This window comes from Macaca nemestrina, chromosome 5 (genome assembly GCF_043159975.1).
Source record: "Macaca nemestrina isolate mMacNem1 chromosome 5, mMacNem.hap1, whole genome shotgun sequence".
NCBI classification, from domain to species: Eukaryota; Metazoa; Chordata; class Mammalia; order Primates; family Cercopithecidae; genus Macaca; species Macaca nemestrina.
The window spans coordinates 65,104,703-65,121,118 of NC_092129.1; the positions used below are offsets into that span (position 1 = coordinate 65,104,703).

Here is a 16,416-nt window from a genome sequence, read left to right on the forward strand (position 1 = left end):
AGAGGGCAGCCAGCAGGGAGTGTGAGGAGCCCCATGTTGTTCTCAACCCCATATGCAGCTAAATTGCTGACTTCCCCACCTTCTAGTACTTCAAGCACACATCACATCGACCCCCCACTGTCAGTCAAATGAGGGAGGAAAAGTTCACTGCAGAGAGAAGCAAATTTCAGGAACCAACTAAAGTCTCTGAATTATGCCAGTGATGTTTCCCAAATATATTTTTTGTTTTCCTAACCTGCTATCTTTATTTCAGCAAACCCAGTTGGTCCCCAAATTTCTCATCCATATATGTGTCCTGAAGTCTAGACTTCCAATATGGAGCTTATATCTAATACAACACCATTCTTGTGAATCTGCTTGGCAGTAGGGGATTTTTGATCACCTGTGACATAGGTAGAATTGATTGCAGGCTTTTTGAAATTCACAGGTAAAATCTAAAGGCTAAAATTAATGTGTAGTGTGACTCTTTCATCAAGAAATATTTTACCTGAGTTTCCAATAATTAGCAAATCTGATTTAAATATTTCTGTCCCATCAACCATTTATAAGAAGAGATTCATACTGACCAATTCTAACTCTGGAGTTTTGTGGCCCTGGAAATGAAAAAAAATAGTGGAATCACCAAAAGAAAATACCATGGTTTAGATAATGCATAAACTGAATTTCTGTAAACTGTGGATTGTCATAAAGGAATAAAAAATGTTTTTTTAATACCATGATATAGGAGATTTTTAATATAAATTCCTGTAAACAAAGGGGGAATAAGAGTTATTTCCGTTACTCCTTCAGGATTTCTTTACAATATTTGAAAGTCCTTTATTTTCACCCCTCTGGAATTTGTTTTATATCTCACAAAACCATTATTGAATAGAGAGAATAAAACTGAATAAACTATTTGCAGGTGGAATCCACTAGAGCTAGCCACAAGTACAAAGCTTGCACAGGTGGGCTTGGCTTCTGCCAGTGTCATTGCTCATTCCCTTACTCTGAGAACCCCTAAAAGCATTTGAGAATTAAACCTAGAAGCCTAGTCTTTATTATTGTGACCTTGGTAGTGATGTATTTTTATTGTTACAGGCAATGAAAGCTTAGAAGAAAACTATGTCCAGGACAGTAAGATGGGGTTTGTCATCAATGCCATCTATGCCATGGCACATGGGCTGCAGAACATGCACCATGCCCTCTGCCCTGGCCACGTGGGCCTCTGCGATGCCATGAAGCCCATCGACGGCAGCAAGCTCCTGGACTTCCTCATCAAGTCCTCATTCATCGGCGTATCTGGAGAGGAAGTGTGGTTTGATGAGAAAGGAGATGCTCCTGGAAGGTAATCTTTTCAGTAATGAATCTAAATAACCTTGTGAGCCTTCCTGTGCCAGACAGATGGCAACTATGGCTTCATCTGGTTCCATGGTTTCTGGGTGTCATGAGGATAGATACAACTAGGTAGCAAAAAGTCCAGGGATAATATCAGATGAAATTACCAAAGACCACACTACTTTTTAAAATATTAAAATACTTCTTTTTCAACACCCGATACCCAGTATTCTACTGGTGCCACCCCCTTACTCAGCTATCACTTAACCCTTTTTCCAGAATGCTTGGGACCTCCCTGCAAGCCCAGGAAACTAAAGAAAGTACACTTGGCCAACAGAAACCTCTCAGACCTTGCCAGTACCGGGCCAGCGTCTTTCTGATTGATTAACTATATACCATTCCGGTTATGAAATATTTTGACTATTACACCTGGTTAAAGAGCTCAATATGCAAAGAGAACTAGGTCCTGCATGTGTCTCCCTTCCCCTCAGGCTAACTTATGTTTCTGCTAACATATCTCGTGGAGCAAGAAAGGAAACAACTTTCTTTTTGGAATCGAGTCCCTATGACTTTTAAAGAATTAATCAAACAAAAAGCAGATGAAAAGTAAACCAAGGTATATGCACAAAATCCTCTCCAAGCCATTTTACATACAGTCTGCTCTGCAATACTTGTTTTGATACTACCAGTTGCTCAAGCATAATTGGTACATAGGAAATTTTGTTAGTATCAAGAATAGTTGTGTTCATTCATACGCAATTTCCTAGGAAAGGCATAATCAGAATGGCAGAAGAATTAACACCTTCAGGAGGAAGGAAAAAGGCCCTCAGCTTGGCTGCCACTCAGCAAGCCCAGGGCCTTATAGGCCCTGTCACCTTTCAGTGTATGATGTCCCAGACTTAGAGCTTTTTAGAAAAGCATATGCTGTGTTCAAGTGGAACATCGAATCATGTAATCTTCATTGCTGTAGGTGGATCATTGTCTTTCTTTTACAGATAATAAAACTGGGTATCAGAGAAACTAAGGAACTCACCTAATGTCCACAGATTGCAAGCTGTGGAGGCAAGTGCTCTCACTCTGAGGCTTCTAATCAGGCAACATCACACTGCCTTTTAGCAGATCCTAAAATTAGCAACATGGTTGGCAATCTTCTTTTTGTGTTTTGAGAAAGAGTCTCACTCTGTTGCCCAGGCTGGAGTGCAGTGGCGCAGTCTCGGCTCACTGCAATTTCTGACCCCCGGGGTTCAAGTGATTCCCCTACCTCAGCCTCCCAAGTAGCTATGACTACAGGTGTGTGCTACCATGCCTGGTTAATTGTTTTGTATTTTTAGTAGAGATGGGGTTTCACCATGTTGGCCAGGCCGATCTTGAACTTCTGACCTCAAGTGATCCATCTACCTTGGCCTCCCAAAGTGCTGGGATTACATGTGTAAGCCACTATGCCCGACCTTGGCAACCTTCTTAATGTCATTTCAGAAGTACTGTAAGGGACTGTTTGACCCTAAATAAGCCTCCATGTATCTCTTTATTGTCAGCTTGAAGTCCTGCACTTACGGAGTACCTTGTGAGACCTAACTGGATTCTCCCTGTTAAAATCTGACAGCTCTAGGAAGGATAAATGATATTAGTCATTGTCAGCAATTAAAATGATCAATTTATCAGATTTCTTCCAAGCTGCTAGTTAGGTGGGAACAGATTTTGACTGGAATGCAAGTGGGGTAGATGGAATGATTCAGGAATTGGGCATGTGAAAAGCTTCGAGGAAGTGGTACCAGGAGCAACAAGTGGGTCTGAGATTCAGAACATTGACTACCTGCCTCTGTAAACCCTCTTTCATCCTGTGTTCCACTGGACACTAGGCTCAATAAGGGGTCAGAATTAGAATGTAAACCTTCCTTCAATGATTCCCAAAGATAGCATACAATGTGCCTAGCACAAGGCCAGATGCATTTTTGATACTTCATAAATTCAAGTTTACTCCTCTCTCTTTACAAGTTATCTAAAATGTAGGTGCATAATTTTAGCTTGTTTCTTCTCCGTCTTTAATTAAATATTCAGATCTTACTTAAGCCTTCCCCTGGGTCTTTTCTTAGGGATCATATCCTTTTGCTTGCAATTGGTTAGCATAATCCGTTTTCAATTTCTGTTTCGAAAATCTCCCTGTACGTCCTCCTCCTGTCATACTAGTGCTCATGCTTTTGGTCCCGCTTATAATTACTTCAGTTAATCATCACACAACGTAAACTGAATGCATTGAGAGGATGTTGTGAATATGTAATTTATAGCATAAAAAATTCCAAAATAAAGACCAACATGCCTGGAAGGAACCCTGGGGTCAAAAGAAAAGGCGGTGTTCAGTAATACACGCAGTATGAGGAAGGCTTTTTAAAACGAAGTCAGTAATTTTTCCTTGATATTTTTCAAAAGATTTTTTCCCAGCTTTTAGGACTTTTTTAAAAAAATGTGTTTTATACCAAAATATTGTGAATTTTTTTTTGTTTCTAAATGCTAATGAAGTGTGAACTGATTTCTGTTATGAAAAAGCAAATGAGGAAGCTAAAATAAAGTCTTTGGAAACCGATTTAAAGGAAAAAGACATTCTAGAGTCAGCATTGTAGCGAAACCTTCTTTGTGAGTATGTGAGAAGCTGTAATAATGTAATCTGAAATAAAACACAAAAATTCCTGGAAATGAAAATGGAAATTACTCACATCAAGCACTCACAACAGTACAACAGGTTCCATAGCTCTAATGAATTTAAAATGGAAAGATATCAGAGGTGTAGATTAGTGTCATTGATCAACAGGATGAGTGTGAGCCAGCAGCCCACAGTTAATTCTCACTTGGCTATCACTCAGAAAGATACTCTAAAGAACTTTCTGGTACGTCTAGCAACTGAGGGATAATAACTCTCTATTAGTCAAAAGTCCACACAGCAAAGAGATGAATAATGTGCTCTGGGTGTACCATTCTCTCTTCTCATTCTAAGTGCATTTCGTTTACCTGGCAAAGGAGAGCTTTCTTTACTTTCCCAGAGTACCCTTTTCTTTTAGGGGACAACTATTTGTAGAAATTGCAAGAATCTGGAGGTGGAGAAGCCATTAGCTACCCTGTGGGTGACAGAATGCATTTGCACATTAAGAACAGGCAGAAGAGACAATCAACTGACATTCCTTGTTTAGATAAAATACTACTACTACTACTACTACTAATAATAATAATAATAATAATAATACAAGTCTAGGCTAGATACAGCCAATAGGTTTCAGATGCCAACTTAGTTTGATTGGCTGTAGCCTCCTGGAGTGGTAGGCTGAGAGGGATTGTGAGCATGAGTCAGTTTAGAGAGAAATAATTGCAGGAGGGATTAGGCAGGGTTGTGTGAGATGGGAGAGGGATGAAGAGAGCTGATGAAGAAGAGTATGTGTTGATTAATTGCCATTTCCTTCAGTCAAGCACAAAGAGCAAGAGTTCGTGACTCATCTTCTACTCCAGGAGGATGAGCACTTTGCATAGGTACTGCAGAAAAGAAACCCACTTTGCAAAACTAGTAAGGAGCAACCAAGCATGCAGCTTTGGGAAACTGCAGCATTAATTATAGAGTGAACAGCAACATGGAAAGGAGATGTAAGAATGCTGGAGTTCCCATGACTGAGACATAAATGATTATGCCAGTACAAAGTTGTTCTCTAGTATTCATGTAGTAATGAAAATAACCAGAGTATTTTAGGACATTAATAGTAATAGAAATAGGAATGAAATCATGCTATTGCCTTATAGATTGTCTTTCTTCATTTGGGATGCTATAGCAAAATATCATAAACTGCATGGTTCACAAATAACAGAAATTTATTGCTCACAGTCCTGGAGGCTGGAAAGTCCAAGAACAAGGCACCAACAGATTTGGTGTCTAGTGAGGGCCTGCTTTCTGGTTCACAGATGGCGCCTTCTAATTGTTTCCTTGTGTGGTGGAAGGGGCAAGAAAGCTTTTTAAGGCTGCTTTTACTAATCTCATTCATGAGGACTTTGTCCTCATGGCCTAATCACCTCCTGAAGGCCCCTCCTCCTAATACCATCACCTTGGGGGTTAGGATTTTCAGCATATGAATGGAAGGGGGTGAACATAAGCATTTCGATCATAGGACATACGCATTTGTCCAGATTATAAAGTAGTTTTGTACATGCCTATCTTAATAAATCTCTACAAGAATCACATGAGGCTTAAAGAGTTTAGTGGCATTCCTAAGTAGTATAATCTACTGTTAAAATGTTAGAAAAGAGACCAGCTTGTACATTCCGATGTTAGATCTTGTGTTCTTTAGATTGTATCGGAGAATGTCCTATATCATATATATATATGGTGTGTGCTGTATAACATGATGTTTTGATATACTGTATGTATATAGTGAAATGATTACTATAGTGAAGAGTTGTAAGTGTCGGTTTTGCCGTTGTGTAGTGTTCCGGAATTTCAAATAACTGCAATAACTGATACCAGTTATTTGGTTTCAAAAATGTTTATCCTAATCAGGGAAGAGATTAGTTTAAATGTCAGTGCACAAGACATTAAATCCTCAACATCCTTATTAATTAAAGATCCCTTTCTCAGATTTCTTGCTCTCTTAGCACCTTAAAAAAGGTTCCAGACTTGATAAAACTCACCCCTTTTAATACAGTGTAATGAAAATGACAATTGAATGTGAAAAAGAAATTTGGGTTAAAGTAATCAAATAAAAAATTAATGTTCTTATTGATACTTATTCAAAGAATAACTTAGTAAACAATAATTTGAAGGACATGATCAACTTAGCAAACATAACATTATTTTTTGGAGGATAAGCAGAGAGAAAAGTACAAGAGTAATTTATATTTTAGTGAATATGGATGATACACAGAGATTGAAGAATGGAATATACATATTTGGGATAATCAGAAGAAACATAAGAAATAAACTAAAATATTGGCAGTAGCTGATGTAAGATGATTCTAGCTGTTTTCTTATTTCCATTATTATCTACTTCCCAACTTCCTTTGTTTTCTACATTATGTCTATATTCTATAAGACATGCACGTTGTGCTCTTTGTAGGTATGATATCATGAATCTGCAGTACACTGAAGCTAATCGCTATGACTATGTTCACGTTGGAACCTGGCATGAAGGAGTGCTGAACATTGATGATTACAAAATCCAGATGAACAAGAGTGGAATGGTGCGGTCTGTGTGCAGTGAGCCTTGCTTAAAAGGCCAGATTAAGGTAAGCCACAAATGCATTCTTGCATGCTATCTGTGAGGTGGTCGGCTGCCTGGACATTAGTAAAGAACAACACAGACAATTTTAAAAACATGACTGTCAAGAAAGGGTGTGCCACACTTACAGTTTTGGCTCTTGAGTTTCGGTAAAACTGAAAAGACAAGGATTAGGAAACAGAGTGGGTAAACTCTTATAATATTTGCATAGTTTTTACTTGAATCACAATGATGGGCTGGAATCTTCAATACAATCTAGTCAGGAAACGGATGAGTAATCAAATTTTAAAAATCAAAAACAGAAGTAAATGTGAAAACCAAAGCCAATAATAGTGCTTAGTCATAGTTCTAGCTATTGTTAAAGAAAGCAGAAGCTGAACAATGCTAAATAAGCAAATAACTAAAATATCAGAAGTTGAAATAAGGTAACACAGACTGGTTATCATTTTCTGTTTCTCTACCAAGTCCTTTGTTTCTTCTGAGACTGGCATTTTTTTTTTTCAATACAAGAGAGTGTCCCCACTTTCTCACTATTTTCAGGAGCTATTTGGAGGGTGGAGTGGGGCAAGTGAATAACTATGACATCACTATATATAGAAAATGACAATAATCAAGCATCATATCCTCAGTTGGGTGTGCTAAAGAGGCTTCTTGATGGAGAAAGCATGGAGGCAACACTCTCCGTATCCCAGGCTATTTAAAACCAAACTGGGTGATGCACTAGGAAATGGAGCATAGGGGAGGGATTGTGAATGGCAGGATATGGATTAGAAGACCTAATAGGTCTTTCGCATCCCTAATTTTCTGTGATTCATCTTGAGACACAGACAGGCTGTCACGTAAATGTCTCACAGCACAGCTGGAGCTGGGGTAAATCAGGCATGAGGCTCTGGCTCCCGCCATGCTGACTTGCCGCCATGCCATTCGTTGCTTGGGAGCTGTAAAACCACGCATGCAGGAGAGATTCTCTGATAAGTTCACGGAAGGGTCCCCGGGGCGAGAATCTCGTCATATAATGCTAAGTTTAGACAGAGGCTGGACATGCCTTATCTCAACTGACTAAAGAAAATGCAGGATCTGCAACCTGTAACATCTTTTGGTAGCTGAGAAGAGCTATCCTGGTAGACTCAAATTCTCAGTCACTCTAGTCACTTGGACAAAGAAACAAACTTCTGAGATGAATCATCCTAGTTTTAAGTGTCTTGTGCCTTCTCTGCAGAAGTTATATTAAATTATTTAATAGTTGTTATGACAACCAGTCAATCAGTATAGACTCCATTCTCATGCTGTGACATGGTATTGGAGGCCTCATGCCATGGCTATGGTAAACCTTTGAATTGGTGGATTATGGGAAGATTTGGCCAATGTGTCCTACATGGCTGGGGTCATGTGGGGGATTCAGGAGATATGGAGACACTGCTAGCTTCCAAGCAGTGCAGAAGTATTTCAGTAGTCTAAGAATGTGTAAAAGTAGTATGTATGGGCTGATTCCTGTCTAGGTGGAATATTTCCACATGAGGCTGCTGATGATATAAGGTATGTTCTCTGAAATCCAGAGGCCACAAATTTCTCCTTGCCTGTTATCATGAGATGCCAGACCAAGGCATTCTGGTTGCATCATCTTTTCTAGATAATGGGAAAAAATAGGATATCTGTGGACTGAAGTCATAGGTGGGGAGAGGACAGAAGCCCTGAGCACATGCACTTCTGCCACCCAAAGGATGCCACATGTTGGCTCAGGCTGTCTCTCCAGTTTGGGTATAGCACTGAGGTTATTGTGCAGACAATGACTGGGAAAGAGTTTTTGGAACTACAAAGTTCAGTTTTGCAGGTTATATGGAAAAAATAAAACCTGGCGAGGAAAAAACAAATTGTTGCAAGGATTTGCCGTCCTTTCAAGATCACTTGAAAGGAAGGAATTGTGAAAATTCCTTACTGTTACTCTGACTGCCAGGTGGCCGTGAATGGGTGCTCACATACCACGTGTGCTCCCCTTTACACCTTCCAGAGGAGAGGCCTTTGTTTTCCCCAATTCAGGGGCAAGCCTGTCCGCATATGTCCCTGCACCTAGACCCTGAAGTATTTCTACCATCATGTTTACACTATGCCCATGCGTATTATCGAAGGAAATCCCAGAAGTTGTTGCTGAGCCATTACAGAGCATTCACTATAAATGCAAAGCACCTGGGGGCCAATATTAGAAAATTGTATATACTACAGAAAGAAAATGTGCGTGTTCTCAATACCAACATGGAGTGGAGGTAATGGGGGATGTCTGTTTTGTTTCTCACAAGCACCTTGGGAGGTATGGAAACAAATAAAATTTGAGTCCCATTTACCAAATAATACTATGCACATTCTAACATCACTAATTTGCCACCTACCAGGCCCAGGATGCATACAGCCAGATCAGTAGCCACTGTCAAGATATAAGAGAAACAGGCAGCTTACAAGGTGATTGTAGGACATACATTTGTATTAACTGGGAAATACAGAAAGGGTTATTTGTTTTAAATATCAAATGCCATTTAAACGGCTAAAATAATAATTTGATGTCTTTTCTGATAACCCATAGAACTTTCTTATGATCATTTCCTTTGAATTTGTCAAAAACCCAGTTTTCTTGTGTTATTGATTTTTAGAATTACAAATGTATCTTATAAATACAATATCTTGTGGAGGAAGAAATAATTGCAGTCATACCACAAACACAAGTAAATAAAATAATACTTTTTATTGTTGTGTGTAACCTTAGTGTCCTGTCAGGAAATAAAGAGCCCACGCCAGATGGTTTACTAGGGGAAATTTAACAGAAGAAAATGGTTACCAAAGTAAAAAGGGGTACTGAGGCAACTCAAAGGTGACCAACAGCAGTGTCTACTCCCACTCCAGAGCTAGAAAGACCCAGGGAAACCTCGTAGCTACTACCTCTGAGCTGTCTCTGAAGTGGGAGAGTGAGGGCACCCTGGCTTTTCTCTTCTCCTTCTCTTTTGCCTCCTATTAGTTCCTCTTACTTTACCAAATCCATCCAGAAGACAACTGGCAAGAGATCCTGGAAAATGTAGTTCACAAGTATCTTCGCTCAGGTTCCCTTGAACTCTACTAACTATGCAAGGCTTAATTGCTAATACATTAATGGAAGATTCAATCCTAGAGAAACAAGAATGAGGGAGAAAGGGAAGTGAGATATGGAAGGATGGGGGAAAGCAAAACAAAACAAGGTGACACATTATTGAGGAGGAGATTGCTTCACTGCACATAACTAATCACATTGCCTCAAGAGGTCACTGGATAGGCTATTCAGACTATTGGAGGAAGGATGGGAGAGGAATGAATGTGTTCACTTCATCCTCTTTTCTGCTTCGTGTGGCCAAAGGTTATGCTCACAGGAAGTTACATCACCAGATCCCTTCAGGCAGCTGCTGAGGAAGCCAGAGCCCAGGCCCTGTAACACAGCGCTTCTTCAGATTCTGGAAGCAATATGAGGAGTGAGAGCCTAGGTGGGTCTCCTATGGTCTGGCCTGGGTCCTGCTACGGTGAGTCCAGCAGGGACAGTTCTGGAACCCAGAGCCTACTCAAAGGGAGGGAGAGACAACTAGAGATGACAGAGATGAAGGAGCAGTGTCGAGACTGCAGTAGCAGACATAACAGCAATGTCTAGAACTCTCCGAGTGTTGATAGCCAAGGGCCCAAGACACAAGTGCAGCCAAAGAGAGTATGCGGCGACAGATAAAATCTGAACAGTGTTGTGCAGGCAAACATCAGGTACCTGGTGTGTGTGTTGATCTCACATACAGAACCCACTGCTGTTTTCCTTGCTGTAGTGAAGGACAGGAAAGGGGCAGAAAGGGGAGGAAAGGTAAAGGAAAAGAAAGTGCTGGAAAGGAGAAGAGAGGTAATCAAGATCAGGGACTAACATTGGTCAAGTATGTTCTTAAGCAAGTACAATAGATGCTTTACAGACATCATTTCAATTACTCCTTAAAACGACCCTTTGAAAGCAGGTATTATCAACCCCCCATTTTATAGACGAGGGAATCTGAGACCCAGAGGGATTGAGTCACTTGCCCCTGAGCTCTCAGCTAGAAATTGCCAAAGCTGGGCTTGGAGCCAACTCAAAGCTGTTATCATCCCACGGACACATGTTGTTCAACTATCTTTCATTATATGAACTGGCACATTTCCTACAAATGCATATTTCAATTTCTAAGCCTTATTTTTTTCAATAGCTCACAATAAAATCATAAGTAAAGAGCCACTTTTAAAATTCTGAGGGAACAGAATCCAGAATTCAGGAAGCAATGTTTGTGAAGGAGGCTGGCAGAGTTAATAGAGACTGAGACATTGACAGGGAAGTGAGGTCAAGGATACTGAAGATTGATTTCACTGGCCTCCTGTTCTTTCTCCCCCTCTCTCCTCTCCCTGCTCTCTTCTGCTTTCTTTTTCTCTTAAGTTTATATTTGAATTCTTTTCTCCAAGATGTTGGTTTTGGGTTGGGAGGTTGAGGTAAGAGAATAGAGATAATCTCACCTCTTCCTATCATCACCCAGCCAATCATGACAGAATTCTGGAGATACTAGGTCAATATGGCATACATCATAAATGTTTCTCCTCATTTACACATGCCCTGCTGTTGTAAAGTGGCACCTTATTTATATATAACAAAGTCCACTCACACATATCTTACACATTATAGACTTCAGAATTAACTGTTTTCATTTATGAGATAAGACATTTCATCTGATTTCTTGGAATTATCTACCAGAGAAATAAAATGTTCATTTTAAAAGGCATTAGAAATGTAGCCCTAACAAAAGAAGCCTGCTTAATTTAAACCTCTAGCATGCTCCTTGCTCAATTTTAGCTTCTTATATGACTGATTTTTCCCACGGATGAGCAAAGAGGCCAAAGAGCAGATTCACTGAGAATCAAAGCAAAGGGAACATGATCATTCTCATTACGACCTAACATACCCTTAAAAATGGATGGAAGTAAGAGAGGTCCACTAAGAAACCATTTATATTTGGCTGGAATTGGAACGTTAAATATGCCTAGGTTTGTGCCGTGAGCATTATTAAATAATGCTGCTACAGGAGTTCGTGTCTGGCTTTTCCTGTTAGTAGATACAGCTACTTGAGAGAAATCGCCAGTGGAGAAAACTTATAATTTCTAATAATATCCTTCTTTAAAAAAATAAAATTACTCATATTAATTTTCAGATTGACACCTTTCAACATAGGCCATTGATTAAAAAGTAGCCAAGTTGTGTTCGGTCATGTCTCTTCAAGCCTCTGCAGAGACTGGGATTAGAGTCTCAGATTCCAGAGCATTTGTCATCATCAGCAACCTAAGATTCTTCCTTAGCTCCCTTATCTTAACATCATTTCCCTCTTCCTCTGTACATTTTTCTGCTATTCAAAGAGCTCTCTATATTTACAGTTGCTTAGTTAGCCTAGCTTCCACATTACTGGGTAAAAAATGCTGTTTATCTGGAAGCTTGGATACCCATTCTCCCATTCTTTACCATGATAGTCAAGCAATTAGTACAACCCTACTTTTCCTAATAATAAGAAAAGGAATGTGATGAGGTGAAAGTGATACTCTAGAACTTAATATAAAATCTGTGTATATGTGTCTATGTATGTGTATGTATGTACACATATGTGTGGGTGTACTATTAATATATTTCTACTATGTGTAATCAGTTCTTCCTGTTGCTTTATACAGAAACAGCTACATGAAATAGATGTGTTCTCAGCTATTTAAATAGATGATGTCCTCAGGGAGAAAAACAACTTTAATAATGTGATAGATGAAACTAATATTCTATGGAAATCAGCTAGATGAACTTTGAAAAGCCTTATGATTCCACTTACTTTGCAGTGATGGAAACATTGCAACATGTTTGTCAAAATACAAGATTAAAAAAAAAGCTATAACACCATTTCCTGATAAGAGCTACCACTCGAAAGATATTGCCCCTCTGATCTCGCTGGCAGTGGTTGGAAGGTTGAGGGAACGGGAGCCTAAAAAGGCAGAGGAAAATGGTGTTGGGAAGAGGATAGACAACGCATCAGCTTCCACCTTTCCTACTCCCACATTGAATGCAAGTAGCTCATCTGCTGATTTACTTCTAGGTCACATTGTAAATAATGCTGGGTTGATGATTTTATACTCAATTTTTCCATCTGCAATTGCTCCAAGTTCAGAGTTCAAAGTGTGTCACATTGTGGCTGTATTTCCTTTCACCTCTAGCTATTTATTTTTGTTTGTAGAGGCTACACCATAGAATATAGAAATAGTTCCTTTCTCCTCCAGTGCATGTGCTTCAAAATTGCTTGTATGCATTTGCTTTCCTCCAGACAGTGTGAGGAGGAATGTTGTCTTGAATATGATAGAAAGAGAATTGTTTAGACCGAAATCTACCTCAAGTAAATTATCTTATTCTTCAAACGATCATCACTATCTGATTACTACCTGATTGGCACTGGCGTCTCATGACCCTGTCCCCATGACCCAGTCCAGCCAGCCCCGGCTGGCAATAGCTTAATGAGATTATTCCTTTTTCTTTAACCATTTCATGCCTCCTAACGTGGATTATCTCTGAACACTTTTCACATCTGTAATGAGTATTTTTATTCTTGTTCAGCTGTGTCTTATAATTTTGACCAAGTTAATGAATACCTATCTTTTGTTCTCATTTGGAAACATAAAAGAAAATATTAAAGAATAGTACAATGATTACTCATATATCCACCAATCTCATTCAAGAATTATAAATCTTTTAGCATGTCATGCCTCTCTCTGTCTCTATTTCTCCCTCTTCTATTTTTTTCAGAACCATTTAAAAGGTAAAAATATCATCAAATTTTATACCTTAATACCTCAGCTTTTATCTTCTAATAAGGACAATTCTCATATAGTTGTCAAACCAGCTAAGAAAGTTAACAATAACATCTTCAGCCATATCTGTCACATCCACCCCAGCTTTTTCCCTCTTTGTGAATCAAAACAAGCTAACCATCTAAATCATATAGTTAATGTAACCATTTTGGCATCTAGTAAAACAATGGTTCAGTTCCTCCACTGTGTAATATCTTCTCAATTCTACTGCAAAATGGCAAGTTCTGAGTACAAATTGCCCACAGGCATATCAAAAAATCACGTACCTGAGAACTCTATGATTACGTAATGATGAGATCTGCCTGTGCTACTAAAATTTTGAAAAGGAATCAAAGCACAAACATTGTCTTTAGTGTCTTATTGTGAATGTAAAAAACAAAAAATGAAATTACTATAGTATCTCTGAAGGAGGGGAAACTTCGCAAACACAGGTCAAAGTGAAAAATTCCATGGAAGTATCATTAATTTATCCACAACCACTCTAAGTAATGCCTATACCTTCATCACTCCCCCTCTGACCTATATCTGTGCTGTTCTCTTGCTCACTGAACTTTTCTGTTATTACCTCAGATCCAGCCCCTTCATCACTTTCAGGGAGAGATCCCCATGGAGAAACACTGTGAATCATGGGCTATTGGGCAGAACAGGGGACACAGCAAGGCTGACATGTCTTTGGTGGCAGTGACAAAAATGGGGCACATTTAATTTTTTAAGTAGACATTTATTGAAGTGTAATGTACACACAGAAAAGTAGCAGAGGACAGCACAAGTATGAATATGGAGGGTACGCATCTTACCTAGCCTTACTCTAGCTGTCCACTCTGTCTAGAGCACTCTCTCACCAGATAGCTACGCCCTTTCCCTCCCTCAAGATTTTGCTCAAATGGCAACATCTTAGTGGGACCTTACCTGACCACCATATGCAAAATGGCAACCCCATATTTCAGGTGTCTTCCTATCAGGACGAGGACCAGAGAAAGGCAGGCACCTATGGTACAGACTTCAAGAAGGCGGTCACTCTCAAGGTCCTGCAAGCTGGGTGAGGACTCGCATGTCCCTGAGGGAGAAAGTCTCTTTAAATTTGGTCCCTAGACATTCTCCTTGCCTCATCTTGGTTTCTTCCCTATGACCTATTCCTCTTTCTTGCTTTAGTTTTTCCAAAGGCTTTTTTTCCAGAATGACAGCTCCTCAAAGGTGGGGATATTATCTGTTTTGTTCACTGATTATTTCCAGCCTTGATACAGTGCCTGACACATTGTATGTAGGCTAGGCAATCAAATGCGTATTTCAAATGAATGAATGGATGAAAGAGTCAATGAATGACTGAATACATATGCTCTGCATAGGCATTTTTATTGACACATAATAATGGTACATGTTTATGGGGTACACATGATATTTTAATACATGCATACAATGTGTAATGATCAAATCTGGGTTAGTGGGATATCCATCACTTCAAATATTTATCATTTCTTTGTGTTGGGAACATTCCAAATGTTCTCTTCTAGCCATTTTTAAATATACAAGAAATTATTGTTAACTACAGTCCCCCTGTTGTGCTATCAAACACTAGCATTTATTTGTTCTATCTAACTGTTTATTATTATTATTATTATTACTTTAAGTTCTAGGGTACATGTGCATAATGTGCAGGTTTGTTACATATCTATACTTGTGCCATGTTGCTGTGCTGCACCCATCAACTCGTCAGCACCCATCAACTCGTCATTTACATCAGGTATAACTCCCAATGCAATCCCTCCCCCTTCCCCCTCCCCATGATAGGCCCTGGTGTGTGATGTTCCCCTTCCCGAGTCCAAGTGATCTCATTGTTCAGTTCCCACCTATGAGTGAGAACATGCGGTGTTTGGTTTTCTGTTCTTGTGATAGTTTGCTAAGAATGATGGTTTCCAGCTGCATCCATGTCTCTACAAAGGACACAAACTCATCCTTTTTTATGGCGGCATAGTATTCCATGGTGTATATGTGCCACATTTTCTTAATCCAGTCTGTCACTGATGGACATTTGGGTTGATTCCAAGTCTTTGCTATTGTGAATAGTGCCGCAATAAACATACGTGTGCATGTGTCTTTATAGCAGCATGATTTATAATCCTTTGGGTATATACCCAGTAATGGGATGGCTGGGTCATATGGTACATCTAGTTCTAGATCCTTGAGGAATTGCCATACTGTTTTCCATAATGGTTGAACTAGTTTACAATCCCACCAACAGTGTAAAAGTGTTCCTATTTCTCCACATCCTCTCCAGCACCTGTTGTTTCCTGACTTTTTAATGATTGCCATTCTAACTGGTATGAGATCGTATCTCATTGTGGTTTTGATTTGCATTTCTCTGATGACCAGTGATGATGAGCATCTTTTCATGTGTCTGTTGGCTGTATGAATGTCTTCGTTTGAGAAATGTCTGTTCATATCCTTTGCCTACTTTTTGATGGGGTTGTTTGTTTTTTTCTTGTAAATTTGTTTGAGTTCTTTGTAGGTTCTGGATATTAGCCCTTTGTCAGATGAGTAGATTGCAAAAATTTTCTCCCATTCTGTAGGTTGCATGTTCACTCTGATGGTAGTTTCTTTGGCTGTGCAGAAGCTCTTTAGTTTAATGAGATCCCATTTGTCAATTTTGGCTTTTGCTGCCGTTGCTTTTGGTGTTTTAGACATGAAGTCTTTGCCCATGCCTATGTCCTGAATGGTACTACCTAGGTTTTCCTCTAGGGTTTTTATGGTATTAGGTCTAACATTTAAGTCTCTAATCCATCTTGAATTAATTTTCATATAAGGAGTAAGGAAAGGATCCAGTTTCAGCTTTCTACTTATGGCTAGCCAATTTTCCCAGCACCATTTATTAAATAGGGAATCCTTTCCCCATTTCTTGTTTCTCTCAGGTTTGTCAAAGACCAGATGGCTGTAGATGTGTGGTATTATTTCT

The 16,416-nt window shown here is 39.4% G+C and overlaps 1 protein-coding gene across 5 annotated transcripts in view; it reads left to right on the plus strand.

The window, feature by feature from the left end:
* Window positions 1-16,416, plus strand: part of LOC105488979 (glutamate metabotropic receptor 1) — a 425,749-nt gene that overhangs the window by 336,269 nt on the left and 73,064 nt on the right. For all 5 annotated transcript variants that reach the window (XM_011753528.3, XM_011753529.3, XM_071096567.1 and 2 more), the window contains 2 exons: window positions 1,078-1,324; window positions 6,402-6,570. In XM_011753528.3, the coding sequence (XP_011751830.2) occupies window positions 1,078-1,324; window positions 6,402-6,570 (416 nt within the window). The remainder of the gene's footprint in view (window positions 1-1,077; window positions 1,325-6,401; window positions 6,571-16,416) is intronic.